The sequence below is a fragment of the Alosa pseudoharengus genome, unplaced genomic scaffold (assembly GCF_046254945.1).
Source record: "Alosa pseudoharengus isolate Yale_2024_CS ecotype anadromous, Long Island Sound unplaced genomic scaffold, YU_APseudo_1.1 YU_APseudo_1.1_scf_20, whole genome shotgun sequence".
Lineage (NCBI taxonomy): Eukaryota > Metazoa > Chordata > Actinopteri > Clupeiformes > Clupeidae > Alosa > Alosa pseudoharengus.
In genome coordinates, this window is record NW_027468664.1 from 6,069,588 (window position 1) to 6,086,624 (window position 17,037).

General features: G+C 42.2%; 1 protein-coding gene across 1 annotated transcript; it reads left to right on the forward strand.

The window, feature by feature from the left end:
- Window positions 1-821: 821 nt before the first annotated feature.
- wif1 (wnt inhibitory factor 1) lies at window positions 822-15,844 on the forward strand. Its single transcript, XM_076297269.1, has 10 exons — window positions 822-1,049; window positions 1,255-1,394; window positions 4,218-4,326; window positions 4,683-4,823; window positions 9,382-9,477; window positions 11,114-11,209; window positions 11,304-11,399; window positions 13,211-13,306; window positions 13,942-14,037; window positions 14,499-15,844. Exons 1-10 carry the CDS (start codon window positions 908-910, stop codon window positions 14,627-14,629), a joined length of 1,143 nt encoding a protein of 380 aa, XP_076153384.1. The 5' UTR covers window positions 822-907; the 3' UTR covers window positions 14,630-15,844.
- Window positions 15,845-17,037: the final 1,193 nt, after the last annotated feature.

Here is a 17,037-nt window from a genome sequence, read left to right on the forward strand (position 1 = left end):
CCTTAAAATCACACGCTGCAATAAAATAGACGCTTCTCTGACTCTAGTAGGCTACATATGATGCTAGATGGTTATGGGATTTGGAAGACGCCTCCAAAGTGACATGCAAATACAAAACAATATAATAGTCTTAAATTTAACAGGGAACAATTTACAATGTCGGTCAGACTACATTAAGGAGAATAGCAACAGGCTAATTAACAATAATGTCCATTCAATCAATAATATAATAACAATAACTAGCATGGTAAGACTACATTAAGAAGAATATCAATAATAAACAACACTGTCAATCAACAGCCTAATGAAAAACAATAGGCCTACAATACAAACCATAACGCATAAAAAGTGCTTGAACTAAGTTGTTGAGATATGCCTTTAGACCCCTCTTGAAAGACCTAAAACTATCAAATATAAGATAGGGTAGCCTACAGAATTTTTTGTCACACAGGGCTAAATAACATGATTCGACATGATCAACTGGCATTTTTACCTAAGTCTGTGAAATAAAGATTCATGTCCATCATGTGAGAATGGAAGTCAGCCTATTTTTTAGTCCAATTCAGTTATGGCTCTTTTCTTGAAACAAATTATTATTTAGCAACAGGCTGTGTCATGACCGTATGATATTGATATAAGTGCTACAATAAATACTGTGATATTGATATACACTACAATAAATACTGTGATTGGCAATATCATATAGCCTCCCAATTGTCTTCTTGCGCCACCTTGTGGAAGACTATCCATCCTACAAAGCCCTTTGAATACAAGTAGCTTGCGACGCAGTTCTGGCATTTCATTCTGTCAATCCAGGACTAGAGGCATTCAGTTGTAAGGACACGAGGAAGAGACCCAGGCAGAGACATCGACCATTTATAGCGCAATTTAGAGCTACCTGAGCGGAATGGCTTCTAAGACACCTGCTTTACTATTCCGCCTAAAGGCGAGCTTTATTCTACTTTTGGGAAGTTTGGTAACCGAGGCTGCCCAAGAGCAAGGAAGTTTGTACATGTGGATCGATGCCAACCAGGCTAGGATACTAATTGGTAAATGGCGAAAGCAATGCAATTATCTGCATCATAGTCCCGAAAGATGTGCAACTTTGAGTATTCTTAACTACGAATTAATTTTCTGCAATAACCTGAAATATTCTGCATTACTTTTACATAGCCTACTAAACTAAAACTCGTAGCATACCTTCTATTCGTCATGTGTTATGCATGTCTCTAAGGTTGCTTAATGATTCCACAGGTTTTGAAGAGGACATTTTAATTGTGTCAGAGGCAAAAATGGCCCCATTTACTCACGACTTCAAAAAAGCACAACAGAGGATGCCAGCAATTCCTGTCAATATACACCACGTGAACTTCACCTGGCAAGCAACAGGGCAGGTACTGTATACTTTCAGTATAGCCTAGCACTGTTATATAGAGATACTTTTTATATTTAACGACCTTTTAACACGAGCATATCATAACTTTTCATGACAATGACTCATGATATGACTTGTCCAACAGAAGCTTATGGTGAAATTGAAGTTGTAGGATAGTCTTATAAAGCTGTTGCCATGAAACTGTCCTACCGGCAGTCTTGGCAACTGCTATGAGTTGAAATTGCCTAGGCTACAACTTCCGAAAACATGCGGTCTGTAAACAGATGTAGCCTATACTGTACACTTGCCATAATAGAGGGTAGGTTAACAGAGATGCTCCCCTCAGGGGTTATTTAAGTGCCACCGCATTTTCAGGTATTTATTGTTTCATCCTGCCCAAAATGTTGCTTAATCCTTTTTAATAATGTAATTCCCATCTCTTGCGGTATTTGACATCTTGGTGTGGTAGACCTGCGTCCGAGGATCAAAGCGAAAAGCTGCCGAAATCCCGCCTCTGCGGGCATGTGCCAAACATCTGGCCCATCTGCGCATCGAAAACATTGGTCAAATTCTCAGACGCGTGCCAGAAGCTCCGCTTTATTGGAAGGGGAAAGTTCCATTTGGGATCACTTTGTGTGTTGTTATTGCTTGTTGATAATCTTTTGTTAGTCACAGCTTTGGGAATGGTAGTGACAAAATGGTTAACTACAGTCCCTGTGGTGACGGTGTATCCTTATCGCATCAAAAGTTAACTGACCTGGTTTTAGGGAGCATTATGCAACCATTTCATTGTAGGCTATTTCATTATTGTTGTAGGTTGCAGATAATTCCAGGAAAGCAATACGTTTATATACAATGCAACAAAACCTTAAAATGTTTTACTGGACATTCTCAGGGGAATTGTGTAATGTAATTTTGCAGCACATCTGCTTCAAGGGAATCTTTTAGAACTCCACCCACCTTGTTGTGGTTGTTTTCTTACTCCAGGGTTTCTTCTTTTTGTTGTGGTTGTTGTTGTTGTGAAAACTATGGGGTTAGTCCCCTAATGAATGATGTGAATGAGCATTTTAGAATCCACAAGTTGCATGTCAACTAGGTGCATGAGAGAAGGAGAGAGAGAGAGAGAGAGCAAGAGAGAGAGAGAGAGACCTTGCTTTCCTGGGCCCTGTTGCCCCCACACTTCAAAGCCAGCCGCCAAGGCTTAAGAACAAAGGCTTCAGGCATAAAAGGCTGGCCGCCAGTTATCTGTGTTGGTTATTAGCATTCAGCTGCAGGATTAGCATGGCTCTCCACACGGGCTGTGTACTTTTTCCTTCATCAAACGTTGTGCTGCTTTTACACAGTGAAATTGGGAGAGAGGAGAAATCACTGCTTTTTTCCTTTCATCTCCCTTTGTGTGTTTCGCAGTTGCCATCGCTGTTATTTGACAAGTGTGTAATTTTCAAAAGACTTGAGGACATCATTTAGAGAGGAAAGACTAATGGCATGGCAATAGATGAACTTTTTCACAACCACACAAATCTCTCTCAAAGAAGTGGAATGGCTTATTCATTCAGATCTGTAGACAAGAGTGGAGACTGTACATTTTCAGGTGATATTTTCGGTTCGCTCACTCATTCATTTTCCACAGAACAGCATAAATAAACATGTGCGTTCCAAAGGCATTTCTGGTGGCACCGAAAATAACATTGTGCCAATGGTAACTTGGAGATGTTTTAATGTTGACATTTTGTAAACTAAAGTCCGAATAATTTTAGTAGTGGAAGTATCTGCGTTGGTTTTCAGTGTTTCAACCGGAAACCTAGGAACAGAATAAAATCACAATCAGCTTTATTGGCCAGGTTTGCGTATACAAACAAGGAATTTGACTCCAGTACACACTGCTCTCAAATTACACAATAATCACTTTACATATAAGAATAAAAACAGAAAGGACAGTAAGAAATATACAAAATAGGCTACTGTTAACAATATACAATATGGCAATACAATAAAATATACAAAAAATATACAATAACAATAACAATTGAAGAGAGGGAAGAAATAGTGCAATGTTAATATAGACTGAGATTTTAGATTTAAATATAAATATAGTGCAAGGCAGTTCAGTGCAGTGTATTATAACAATATTGTAATTGTAATATAGCCTACATTGTAATTGTAATTGTAATATAGCCTAGATGAGCGTAAGTTCAGTGTAAGGGTGGGGGCTATTTCTGAGAATTCAACAGAGTGACTGCATGGGGAAAGAAGCTGTCTTTGTGTCGGCTGGTTTTGGGGAACAGTGCCCTGTATCGCCTACCTGAGGGAAGGAGGTTGAACAGTTTGTGACCAGTCTGCAGAGATTTTTGCTGCCCTTTTCCTGACCCCGGACCAGTACAGATCCTGGATGGAGGGAAGGTCATCTTCAAAGATCCTCTCTGCAGCCCTAATTGGCCGTTGGCCGTCTGGCCCTGTCCCATTTGGTGGCTGACCCAAACCAGACAGTGATGGAGGTGCAGAAGACAGATTGAATGATGGCTGAGTAGAAAGTGGTCAGCAGCTCCTTAGGCAGATTAAACTTCCACACATTGAAAGGGTCTATAGGAAAAAACACCTTACACTGACTAGGAGCTGAGCATGGGTGAGAGTGGAGAGCCATGTGGTTTTGTGGCATCTATCGTTACATTGTTGTTATACTATGCACGACTATTTTGTTTCATCTTCATAATACTGCTTCAACAGTGAGTCTCCAGAGGTTTTGTGGGATCATTAACCATTTTATTCTGTACCATTCTGCATGATTATAGGACTTGAAGAGCTTTCAAAATTAACAAAGTCTCCATGTTATGTTTATTTATAGGCAGAATATTTTTACGAGTTCCAGACCCTTCGCTCTCTAGATAAAGACATCATGGATGATCCAGTCGTCAACGTTCCTTTACTTGGCTCAGTGCCACACAAGGCCTCAGGTTGGGATACTCTGAACATACAGATACATTCATCTCCTTTGGTAAAAGAAGTGATATAATGTGTATCCATAGCAAAGTATAACAAAACATGTTTTGATAGTGAATAGAGATTGTGATAGTGTTCTGTCCAGCAGGTTTCTAATACCCCATGTCAGAATACGCAATAAGAGAGCTTTGAAGACTTCAGAGGGTTTTTCATGGAGATGAGCCAAATTCTCTCAGTGTACTCGACATATTTTATACTGTGTATTGTGCTTTGTAAACAAATACAGCTTAGAGATGAGGTGCTTATATGAGGCTTATATGAGATCTGATTTCAGTATAATGCATTCAATGGAAATCTGTTTTGTAATCAGTGGTTCAGGTGGGCTTTCCCTGCCGAGGCGATCAGGATGGCGTAGCTGCCTTTGAGGTCACCATACTGGTCATGGATGGTGGTGGCAACGTCATCCTGAGGACTCCACACAATGCCATCTTCTTCAAAACCTGCCAGAGAGGTGAGATTCCAGTGTACGTTGGACGTTGGGGACACTGGGTAGGGAGGACTGTGAAAAGTACTCTGTGTGGTCCAGAGGTTGTTGGACTAAGTCTAAGCAACAGCACGTCCAAAAAGAGTTTGAATCCTTGTTCCCCACTGTAAACAGAATATACACTTAAAACATTCCGGAACACCAAAGGCTGTACCTCAGACACACAGCAGAGATGAAAATGGCTGCTTGAGCGGGGTGTTGTCTACCCATTCTTATTGTAAAGGCTTCTTTGGCCGTAGTATATAAGTATAAGATGCCAAATTAGGAGCTGAATCTCCACAGCAGTCATGATGAAAGTACCGGGTTTGAATGGGAACAGGGACAAGGAAGATCTCGGGACCCAGTTTGATGACAGACAATTGTTGCGGTCTGTGGCCCAGAACACAGGGACATGTGCAGTGTAATAACACATCGCATCTGCTACTACTCATCATGCCAACAGTTAATTTAGAGAGCCACATTTTAGTGGTCTGACTGCTGGAATTCAAGAAAAAAAAAAAGAATGATGTGCCAGAGTCCCAAATCAATGCATTTGTGATGATATGAGTAGATACACCCGTAAATACTCTCAGCGGTCGTCACACTGAATGAGTATGAAACACACTGGTCACTCACTGGTTCGCACTCTGCACACTATGATGTGGAGCTGAAATCAATGTGTTGGGCTGCATACAATACAATGAGACAATGGAATACAATACGTATACACTATACAATAACAAAGACATTAGACAATACAATTTAATGAATTAGCTTTTGGATTATTGCTCTTGGGTGTATGCACAATGTTGGTGCACTTGGAGTACCACTCAAGTGAGAGCTGATAGTGCAGATGGTAATATGCAAATAATATAATTATAAATAGCATATATAACATACACTCAGAGAAGTAATTATCAACACAAACTAGACTTACTATGATGTACGATTATTTTCATTTATATTAGGTTAGACCATGACATTTCTGATTACACTTCAACAACAACACTCGTATACAGCACAACCCAAGTTTACATACTATTACACCTTATATGTACATATACACTACCAGTCAAAATTTTGGGGCCACTTAGAAATTTTCATTCCACTCCATTATAGACAGAATACCAGCTCAGATCAGTTGCATAGTTTTTTAATCAGGGCAGCAGTTTTCAGATTACATTATGTGCTTGCATAATTGCAAAAGGGTTCTCCAATGTTTTCTCAGTTAGCCTTTTAAAATGATATCAGATTAGTAAACAGAATGTGCCTTTGGAACATTGGATGAATGGTTGCTGATAATGGGCAATGTAGATATTGCATTACAGTTTTTCTCGATCGTTTTGATACCTGTGTCAACTCTGACATCACATTCTCAAAACAGTTAACACGCGTGTCTGAACAAAAGCACTCTGGACAAAATGACACATTTTGCTTGCAAAAGGCTGTTACTCTCTCAAAACACTTAAAACATGCAGCAAAAGCAAATCTTGCCTTCAAACACTACAACTTGTTGCCAATTCAAAAACACTCTTTAATCAATCATTACACACTTGACAACAAAATGCAAAATCTAGTTCTCAAAATGAGCATTTTTGCTATGTCTGTTCCATTACTTAGTCATTTTTCTGGTATCAGAAAAAAACTGTGAAAAGACAAAATTTACTGAATACTGTAAAAAAATAATTTATTACAGTTTTTCTCGATCGTTTTGATACCTGTGTCAACTCTGAAATCACGCTCTCAAAACAGTTAACACCCGTGTCTGAACAAAAGCACTCTGGACAAAATGACACATTTTGCTTGCAAAAGGCTGTTACTCTCTCAAAACACTTAAAACATGCAGCAAAAGCAATTCTTCCCTTCAAACACTACAACTGCCATTGACATGTAAGACATACAGTAAATACCTAGCAAGATACAGTAAATTTCATTGAACTACAACTTTCATCGAAATAAACCTACAGTAAACACCTTTTGTACTGTTTTCTCCACCAAATAGGCAATACAGTACTTTGTCTAAATGTGCATTAGATCCATACTTGCAAATAGCAACACAAAACAGACATCTCTTATGTATAATGAATGATTGCTGATTGAAGAATTGTGCAAAGGAGTTTCACACAGGTGTATCAGAGATTTAGACTTATGCAAGGAATCTATACCATCTGTGAAAAGATGTTTTCCTTTTGTTTAGCATGGGAAAACCAATAGAGTTTGGGGCTTTTGAATGACACCTGTGCTAACTGTTTTGCAAAAGGGTGTGAGAAATGTGTGAACTCAATGAAAATGTGTGAACACATTCACAAGAGATGACTTCTGCTGTGCAAAGAAAGTAGTCATGAAGACCAAGTGGGTTCCAGTTTACTTAAGCAGGTAAAAGCAATCGAGAAAAACTGTAAAGATCAGCCATTTCTTTCTACAACAGTCGAGAACCCTTTTGCAATTATGTAAGCACATAATGTAATGTAAGCCTAGGTTGTGCTGTGTAAGAGTGTTGTTGTTGAAGTGTAATCAGAAATGTCATGGTTTAACCTAATATAAATGGAAATAATTGTACGTCATAGTAAGTCTAGTTTGTGTTGATAATTACTTCTCTGAAATAGTGCTTGAAGTATACGGAGATGTTTAAAGAGAAGTCACACCCTTTCATGATTAGAATGAATTAGAGAAAGAGAGCCCATAACTGAGTGAGTGGGTAAGTGAGTGAGTGAGTGAGTGAGTGAGTGAGTGAGTGAGTGAGTGAGTGAGTGGGTGAGTGAGTGAGTGAGTGAGTGAGTGAGTGAGTGGGTTAGTGAATGGGTGGGTGAGTGAGTGAGTGAGTGAGTGAATGAGTGGGTGAGTGGGTGAGTGAGTGAGTGAGTGGGTGGGTGAGTGGGTGAGTGAGTGAGTGAGTGGGTGAGTGGGTGAGTGAGTGAGTGAGTGGGTGAGTGAGTGGGTGAGTGAGTGAGTGGGTGAGTGAGTGAGTGAGTGAGTGAGTGAGTGGGTGAGTGGGTGAGTGAGTGAGTGAGTGGGTGAGTGAGTGGGTGAGTGAGTGAGTGGGTGAGTGAGTGAATGAGTGGGTGAGTGGGTGAGTGAGTGAGTGAGTGGGTGGGTGAGTGGGTGAGTGAGTGGGTGAGTGAGTGGGTGAGTGAGTGAGTGAGTGAGTGGGTGAGTGAGTGAATGAGTGAGTGAGTGGGTGGGTGAGTGGGTGAGTGAGTGAGTGAGTGGGTGAGTGAGTGAATGAGTGAGTGAGTGGGTGGGTGAGTGGGTGAGTGAGTGAGTGGGTGGGTGAGTGAGTGAGTGAGTGAGTGGGTGAGTGAGTGGGTGAGTGAGTGAGTGGGTGAGTGAGTGAGTGGGTGGGTGAGTGGGTGAGTGAGTGAGTGAGTGAGTGAGTGAGTGAGTGAGTGGGTGAGTGAGTGAGTGGGTGAGTGGGTGAGTGAGTGAGTGAGTGGGTGAGTGAGTGAGTGGGTGAGTGAGTGAGTGAGTGAGTGGGTGAGTGATGTAGGATGTTTGGCACTCCTGGTTCTTCGCAGAGGCCATCATTACTGCTTAATGATGTCATGTGAACTTTGCCAGCTGCAGCTTTAGAAGTGAGAGAACTCTTCTCTCCACACACACACACACACAACCTTCATTCACTCCACACACACACACACACACACACACACACACACACACACACACACACACCCCTCATTCTCTGCACCCCTCCAGCGCACCCCCACATCCTCACTCACATCCCAGATCAAATGATCCATCTTGACTGAGAGGAAGCAACATCTTTCAGGGGTGACAGCTGAGGACTGCCTTGGAAAAACGTTTGGGGAACAGCGGTCTCGTGGAATTCCTCTCAAGTCTCCTTATTGTAATTGTAGGCAAGAGAGTGGCAAAGTTAACATAGTAATTAGCGATGCTATGGTTTCGAGTCAAGCCGTTTGACATAGTATAGGGCTTGATTACTGTGATTAGAGAGGAATGATGTGCATAGGCAAGAATTTGAAGTTAAATAAATATTTGTTATGGAGTGAACGAAAAATAAATAATGCTTTGGTAGAACCTGGATCGGCCAGACAGGATATGTTTTGTAAGCTCAGGAGACAAAGGCAGTGTTTTATAAAAGACTAGACGGCTTGTATTTCCGAGACGGAAGGACTGCTGCCAGATTTCCTCAGGGCAAGCTGGTCAACAGTTGTGGATCTCGGAGACATTGCTTTTGTTGGTAGAATGAGAGGAATTTGGGTAAAACCAAGTCTGCCAGGTGCACCTATGTCTTTGACTTCAGACTGTTGTGACTGATATGGTTTGACTTTGGACATAATATGAGTTAAATGGCCCAGAACATTCAACAGATATCTCACACGCTAATTCGGCCAGTCACACCAACCATCCCTTTTAACAGCCTCACTAAAAGCACCTATTTAACACCCGCAGAGGCCATCTCTCTTTGTCTGGAATTCAAAGACATTTCCACACTGTAGTTAACAGATGATGGGTGGCTCCTTTAGGATGGCAACAGACAAGTAAATATTTACTATATGTCTTTCTCTGTTCCCCTCATCTGCAGCAAAGTGTCCCGGTGGATGTCGCAATGGAGGCTTCTGCAATGAAAGACACGTCTGTGAATGCCAAGATGGTTTCTATGGGCCACACTGTGAGAAAGGTACAGCTTTAGTCTCATGGTATTTTAGGTCCAATGATCAGGGGCAAGTCTAGCCTTGTAAAAATGCCACAACAAAACCAGCATAAGACAGGAACAAGACCACTTTCCTCAACCCATTCAGTCTGGCTAATATTCTTTACATGTATAAAAAGGCATTAGTTTGTGGTTGAAAGTGTGTATAAAGGTTACAGCTGTGGTAATTCTGCCTGGCCTGCAAGCCACACATCACCAGGCATTGTAAATTACATAGTAGTGTTCAGCCTGATACATGCAAGCCGTGGAAAAAGAAGGCATATGTATTTTGAAAGTTTTCCAAGTCGAAAAAAAATAATACCCAGCAGGTTGTGTGGCACAAACATATGTTTTTCATCTATTTACAGCTTTGTAGAGTGGTTTCAGAGAGCTTTCCAGAAGAACTGAAATGCTTTTAATTTCCTTTATGCGCCCCTTTAATGCGCACTGCCACGGCACCCAGACCAAACTATCCAGAAACAGCATTTTTCATTTATCCATCCTTTATAATGAACCTTTCAGTTTTTTAATTAAACAAGATCATGAATAGTTTATCTATATATCTATATATATATCTATGATGACTTAAAAGAAGAAGAAAAAAACAAGAGGAAAGACTATAGGTGTACAAATGAGCCCATGCATATGTGAAATGAAAAGGTTAATGTGAAACTCATTTAGAATCAGTTTGGTTTTGGTTAAGCTTGGTTTTGCTTAGTTGTACCATTTGTAATGTTGTAAGTATGCAAGTTTATCTCTGCCTGTGTACATCAGAGGAAAAGTCATTTTTGTAAATGTGAATGACTCAAAAGAGAAAAAAAAAACATAAACAGGAGACAACTTAAGATCTTTAGTGCCTCCTGCAGATGTCTGTATGAATTGGTAACACTAGAGGTAGCAGAGATTGTCACCATATTCCTGCATCGGCACTACTCACTCACTGGTCACTTGTGCTCTGGTCATCCATGTGCTGTCTCTGTGTGTGTGTGTGTGTGTGTGTGTGTGTGTGTGTGTGTGTCTCTGTGTCTCTGTGTGTCCTGTGGTCACTTGTGCTCTGGTCATCCTGTGCTGTGTGTGTGTGTGTGTGTGTGTGTGTGTGTGTGTGTGTGTGTGTGTGTGTGTGTGTGTGTCTCTGTGTGTCCTGTGGTCACTTGTGCTCTGGTCATCCTGTGCTGTCTCTGTGTGTGTGTGTGTGTGTGTGTGTGTGTGTGTGTGTGTGTGTGTGTGTGTGTGTGTGTGTGTGTGTGTGTGTCTGTGGTGTCCTGTGGTCACTTGTGCTCTGGTCATCCTGTGCTGTCTCTGTGTGTGTGTGTGTGTGTGTGTGTGTGTGTGTGTGTGTGTGTGTGTGTGTGTGTGTGTGTGTGTGTGTGTGTGTGTGTGTGTCTCTGTGTGTCCTGTGGTCACTTGTGCTCTGGTCATCCTGTGCTGTCCTGTGGTGTCCTGTGGTCACTTGTGCTCTGGTCATCCTGTGCTGTCTCTGTGTGTGTGTGTGTGTGTGTGTGTGTGTGTGTGTGTGTGTGTGTGTGTGTGTGTGTGTGTGTGTGTGTGTGTGTGTGTGTCTGTGTCTCTGTGTGTCCTGTGGTCACTTGTGCTCTGGTCATCCTGTGCTGTCCTGTCCCATCAGCCCTGTGCTCCCCGCGGTGTCTTAACGGGGGCCTGTGCATGAGCCCCGGCGTGTGCCTCTGTCCGCCCGGCTACTACGGCGCCAGCTGTGACAAAGGTACGTGCTGTCAACACGGGTCAGTATCATCATACACTGCCCATTTTGTTCCGTCCAGTGCAAAACTTAAACCATACATGGGGTTTGTTTGTAGCAAACTGCACCACCACCTGTCTAAATGGGGGGACCTGCTTTCACCCTGGAAAGTGCATTTGCCCCGCGGGCTATGAGGGAAGCCGTTGTGAAATCAGTGAGTATATATATACATACATACACACACACACACACACACACACACACACACACACACACACACACACACAGACACACACACACACACACACACACACACACACACACACACTACACACACACACACACACACACAGAGACACACACACACACTCACACACACACACACTCACACACACACACACACACACACACTCACACACACTCACACACACACACACACCACTCACACAGAGACACACACTCACACACTCACAACTCACACACTCACACACACACACACACACACACACACACACACACTCACACACACACACACACACACACACACACACACACACACACACACACACACACACATACACACACACATACACACCTGGGTTACATGTGGTACATCATTACTCTATCTGTCACCATCCTTGACAGTTCCACAGCCATCTGCACTCATACGAGCTCTGTGTGGAGAGACAGGGCAGTTTTGAGCAGGTGAACCCAGTGATGGTCTGTTTCTCCTGCAGGGGGGGGGGGGGGCTGGGGGGGGGGGTTACTGGGAGAATGAGAGAGTGGGTGGGAAGCATTGTCTACAGATGACATCACCACCCATATAACACCCTGTGCCCAGTTTCCCAAATAAACCCAACGTGTGTTCTCACTCTCGTGCCAGGGGCTCAGGCCTCCCTGTGTTGTAGCCAATGACGCCATGCAGTATCACCACTGGGGCTGTTTCCCGTCCTCCGTCGCTAGGAGAAACTGGGGCTCCCTGTTGGCAATGCATTAACTATATGCATTCATATGCTGCCCCAGGACATCGTATGACCAAGGAGTGTACACTCAGAGTTTTAATAAAGCATGTGTCATGAATAATAAAACAACAGTCCGTTAACTGCTTTGATTAACATGGGTCTTGAAGTTTGTTTGGATTGCTGTAAAGCCGGCTTACTGGCCCGGAGCTCGTGTGGCGGGGCCCTGTCCGAGTGGCCCAGACCCACGTCCAAATTGCATCCTGCTGTGTCCAACACAGGATGTTTTCACTCTCCTGAGTTTAAAGTTCAAAGTGTGGCATATACCAGCAATTTGCGTAATCTCGTCTGGTGCCAGAGGACTGTTGGAAAAGAAAACACAGCAATATCAAAAAGCCCTCTCTGAAATATTTACATGAACACCAAGCCTATTAATGCCCTCTGTTCGTTTATCGTATCATGTTCGGCTCATGTCAAAACTGGCTTTGAGGTAAAGCAGTACCAGTTATGGTCCCTCAGACGTGTTTCTTTTAAGGCGTCCCCTATTGTCTCTTTCCACGGATATGGGTTTCAGTGATATGTGGAAGAACAAAGGGGCCATTGAAATTTCAGATGGTCTTGATCAAATATGCAGGCGTAACGGGATCCCCGAGCGTTTAGAAAAGATCAATCCACTCACGGCAGCGTTGTGTTTTTCAAGCGCATTGAGTTTCCTCTTCACACATCTGCTGTCGTTTCTCTCTGCCTCTGCTCCGTCCGACTGGTGGACTGATTTCCGCTTTGACTGCCTAAGTGAAGAGTCGGATCCAGAGCCATACTTTCAAACAGTCACTATAAAGCAGCAAGCATAGCTGTAGAAATATATTTGTCACCGACTTGGTATGATGATTTACTTCATTGGTATTTCTCGCTGCTTTTTTACATGATGAAGAATGTGAATGAATGCACTTGTGACTGATTGAAATCACATTCTCTTAAGAAAAATGTTTAGTGGTGATAATGAGCACCTCTGTCAAAGAGTAGATTCACTTTGTCTGACAGCTTTTGTTCCCCCACCTGTGTCCAGGTAAATGTCACCAGCAGTGCAGAAATGGAGGCAAGTGCATGGGGAGGAACAAGTGTAAATGCAGCAAAGGATTCCATGGAGATCTGTGCTCCAAGGGTAAGACATTAGACCTGGCTTACACAGTACATTACATTATATTACATTGCATTACATTGCATGCTTACCTACAGACACCAGTGTTTCCCACAGAATTGAATTCTATTTGTGGTGGTTGGTTTGCAGAATTAACTTGAATGCAACAGTTTTTAACAAATCAGTTAAAAAAAGCGCAGTGTGGTTATGATTCTAACCACATTTAAGTACAATTTAGTACAACCTGGAAAAGTTATTGTGTGGTGGTCAGTGTTGATATTGTGGTGGGCCGCCACAAATAAGTCAATGTATGGGAAACACTGGACACACATAAGCATATACTATATTTACTTTAAGTGTCATTACGCATGCATGGGTGAACAGAGGGGCAGTCCATGGGGTGCAAGTATTGGTAGTGTTCTTCTGAACTCTATTTGACTGACACCATGCATGTAAGTCCTGCATGTCTTGGTCTGTATAAGACTAAACAATGTGTCTCTCTGTATGTTGACGTCTGTGTACATGATGTACTGATGTATGCGTGTGTGTGTGTGCGTATGTGTGTGTGTGTGTGTGTGTGTGTGTGTGTGTGTGTGTGTGTGTGTGTGTGTGTGTGTGTATGTGTGTGTGTGTGTGTGTGTATGTGTGTGTGTGTGCAGCTGTCTGTGAGCCCAGCTGTGGAGCACATGGGACGTGTGTGGAGCCCAACAGGTGCCAGTGTAAGGAGGGCTGGCATGGACGTCACTGCAACAAGAGTGAGCAGGAAACCCAATCACACCACAAAGAGTTCCTCCAGCCCCGCAGAGCCTTTCCCAAGCTCCAACTGTTCATTAGCATGTGTAAACGGATGAGCACATATAATCCACTGTAACGTTATATCCGGCCATGGTCTTCACGCAGAGGCTAAATGCCACTAGCTTAAGTGGATGTGGATAGGTCCGGATGTTTTTAAATGATTAAGTCAGATAACTGCACCGCATTTTAAACTCACATTCATTTATTGGGCAGAACACAATGTATGCCTACAGCACAAGCAAATGGCCCTGCAAAGGAGCTACAAATGTCCTAAAGCGCAAAAGAAATGGCACTGAATGCAAACATGCACAGATAAACAAGATGTTTTCAGATATAAGTGGACTAGGATCTCCATGGTTGTTCCAGGAGGCCTCATTACAGATTGACCTCCTACTTTCCTGACCGCTTCTTCCTTCCTTAGGGTACCGAGGTGGTGCAGCCAACAGTCACCGATCATCCAACCCCAAGATGAGGCCGCACGTGGCATCAACCAAGGAATCCAAGGACACCACTGATACCAGTCAGCCTGCGGAGTCCAATTATGTAGTATGAGCATTTCAACTTGCTGCTGCTGACACACACACACACACACACCCTCCACACACACACACACACACACACACACACATACACACACAAACACACATAGAAAAAGAAGCATGCACACACAACTCCTCACACTCCTTGAAACAGCCTCGCCCATTGTAAGGATTCACCATTACCATGGTGATGCCAGTCTGACTCATAGGCACCCTGTGGGATGTTGAACCACTGCCTCTTACCATAAACCATGCAGTGGGCCAGTCTTCCATCTCCCTCTTGTAGCGCTTCCCCTTCATTTATGGTAAATCCATCTGAAAAGAGTTAGTACAGAGCTGTGCAGGTGCTGCTTTGAGACTGGTAGGGAGTTTCCTTAGGGCCTCCAAAACACAGCTTGTAGGCCCACTGGGTGAAAGCTAAATAGGACTTACTGTTGCTATTCTGTGGGTTCATCCCTTGTGATGTTTGTTGCCCTTGAGTCAATGAGTTAGGAAGTGAATGAGCAGCCATGGAATGTATTACATTTCAAAAGCATTCCTTTGCTTTGCTTTTTGTCAAGTGATCAACTATTGTAATTGTCTGTGTATGACTAATAGGCATATGTCTTTTTTTTATTATTTTGTTATTTTGAAGTGTCAGAGATGGCATAAATGGAGAACATTATGGTGTAAACCCACATTTATAAATTTAAAAAAAGGAAAAACACCCAGCTGAATGACTCAAATTACTGGCATACAGTAGTTCCCCTTAGTTTGTCCTGAAGCCTTTTCACATACTCCTCAAATACTTTAAAGAGAAGCTATGTAGTACATACATGCCAGAAGAGAAGAATTCAGTTACCTGTTGCTAATACAAAGCTCCTTTGGCAACCAGTAGTCTAGTCATTACATCCTGCTGGGCCAAGCTGATGGGATTTCTGTAATCTTTCTTAGAAACCTCAACTCACATAGATACCAGTCACTTACACTGGCAAATCTGTATTACACCACTGCCTTAATTTTCAATACAAATACTGTAGCTTGTTAGCTCTATATTTGTCCAGGTGATTTTTCAGAGTATTTATCTTTTCATATAATTTTATGTGAAGCTGAAATATATCTTGATAGTTTCATATTAGAGGGCATTGAAGAAGTACTTTGCTTACATTATAGTTTCAGATAATGAACATTTAGTACACAAATCTTAACATTTGAGATTTTCACTCCACTGTAATTAATGTATAACTGAAATAAATGATTGTAAATGCTAATGTCGGCTATTTGTTATTTATCTGATATCACAATGTGAAGTCGACTGAAGGATGGTCATTGCATTAGGTGCCACTGCATGAATCCATTCATATAGAGAAGGGACTGTTGTATATGGTCAAATGGGCTGAAAGTGAAGAGCAGGGACTTGGACTAAAAGGTTGAAGTCACTGCGTCAAAGAGGTGAGATATTATCAAATGTATTATTTACTGTTCTTTGGTTCTCTGTAAAGAATCTTTAAGATTAAGGCTCTTGTCTGCATGATATTGTTGGTGACCACAGTTGGCTACAGTAAAGCAGGGATGCAACCAGTAGCACCAGTCTACTTTCCAAACAAAACACTTTTTTGGTAGCAAATACACTGTTTTTCCAGCACATCATGCAGTAGCAGATGTGTTATTAGTGTTATTTTGACATCAGTGGATATAATCATACAAACAATAGTATTTTTACCAGCATCTGGTTCAATAGTTACTTATTTCTGCTTTCTAGTTATGGTCTTCTAGACCAGTCTGCACTTTCAAATGACTGCCAATCCCTTACACCTCATAGGGTGCAGATGGATAACACGTCAGCGTTATTTTCATTGAAACTTGTTTTGTCATTTTTTCCAGAGGGCGTTGGGCCATAGAGACAATAAAAAAGGCGGGTCAGGTTTTACAACTGTGCTGCTCCTGACAGAACTATGAATGACTGTGGTGGGTCTAGTTCTGTCTGCTGGCAGTGAAAAAAGGGAACCCTTTGGCTCTAATGCCGCTATTCTCACAGAGATGGCTTACTTACAATACTGACACACACACACCCTCCCTGCGTGTGTGTACATGTGTCTGCATCTGTTTCTCCATAACAACCCACATTTGATTTTAATTACAGATACATGGAGCAATAAAAAATATATACATAAAATTAAGAGATGTTTGGGCGGCTTGTTACATTTAAATAGTTCCTGTTTTCATTTTGGTATCATTTTTAGCACAAAAATGTGTGCTTATATCCTTTTGATCCTGTGTTGTAAGTAATCTAAGTTATTCTCACTAGGTAATCTATCTGCCTTCACATGTTTGGCTGTAACACCTGCAACCAGAGACCCTTTTTTAGGAGCGTGCCTTGAGGAAAGATCAGATTTTCTGTTCCTCTAAAAGTGCTCTTTTTGACATTAGTCACTGGGTAGG

Excerpts from the sequence above, each read along its gene's own strand:
- wif1 (XM_076297269.1), top strand. The coding sequence starts at position 908 with ATGGCTTCTAAGACACCTGCTTTACTATTCCGCCTAAAGGCGAGCTTT. Across the intron at positions 1,395-4,217 it reads CCTGGCAAGCAACAGGGCAG|GCAGAATATTTTTACGAGTT; the intron begins GTACTGTATACT and ends GTTTATTTATAG. Across the intron at positions 14,038-14,498 it reads TGGACGTCACTGCAACAAGA|GGTACCGAGGTGGTGCAGCC; the intron begins GTGAGCAGGAAA and ends TTCCTTCCTTAG.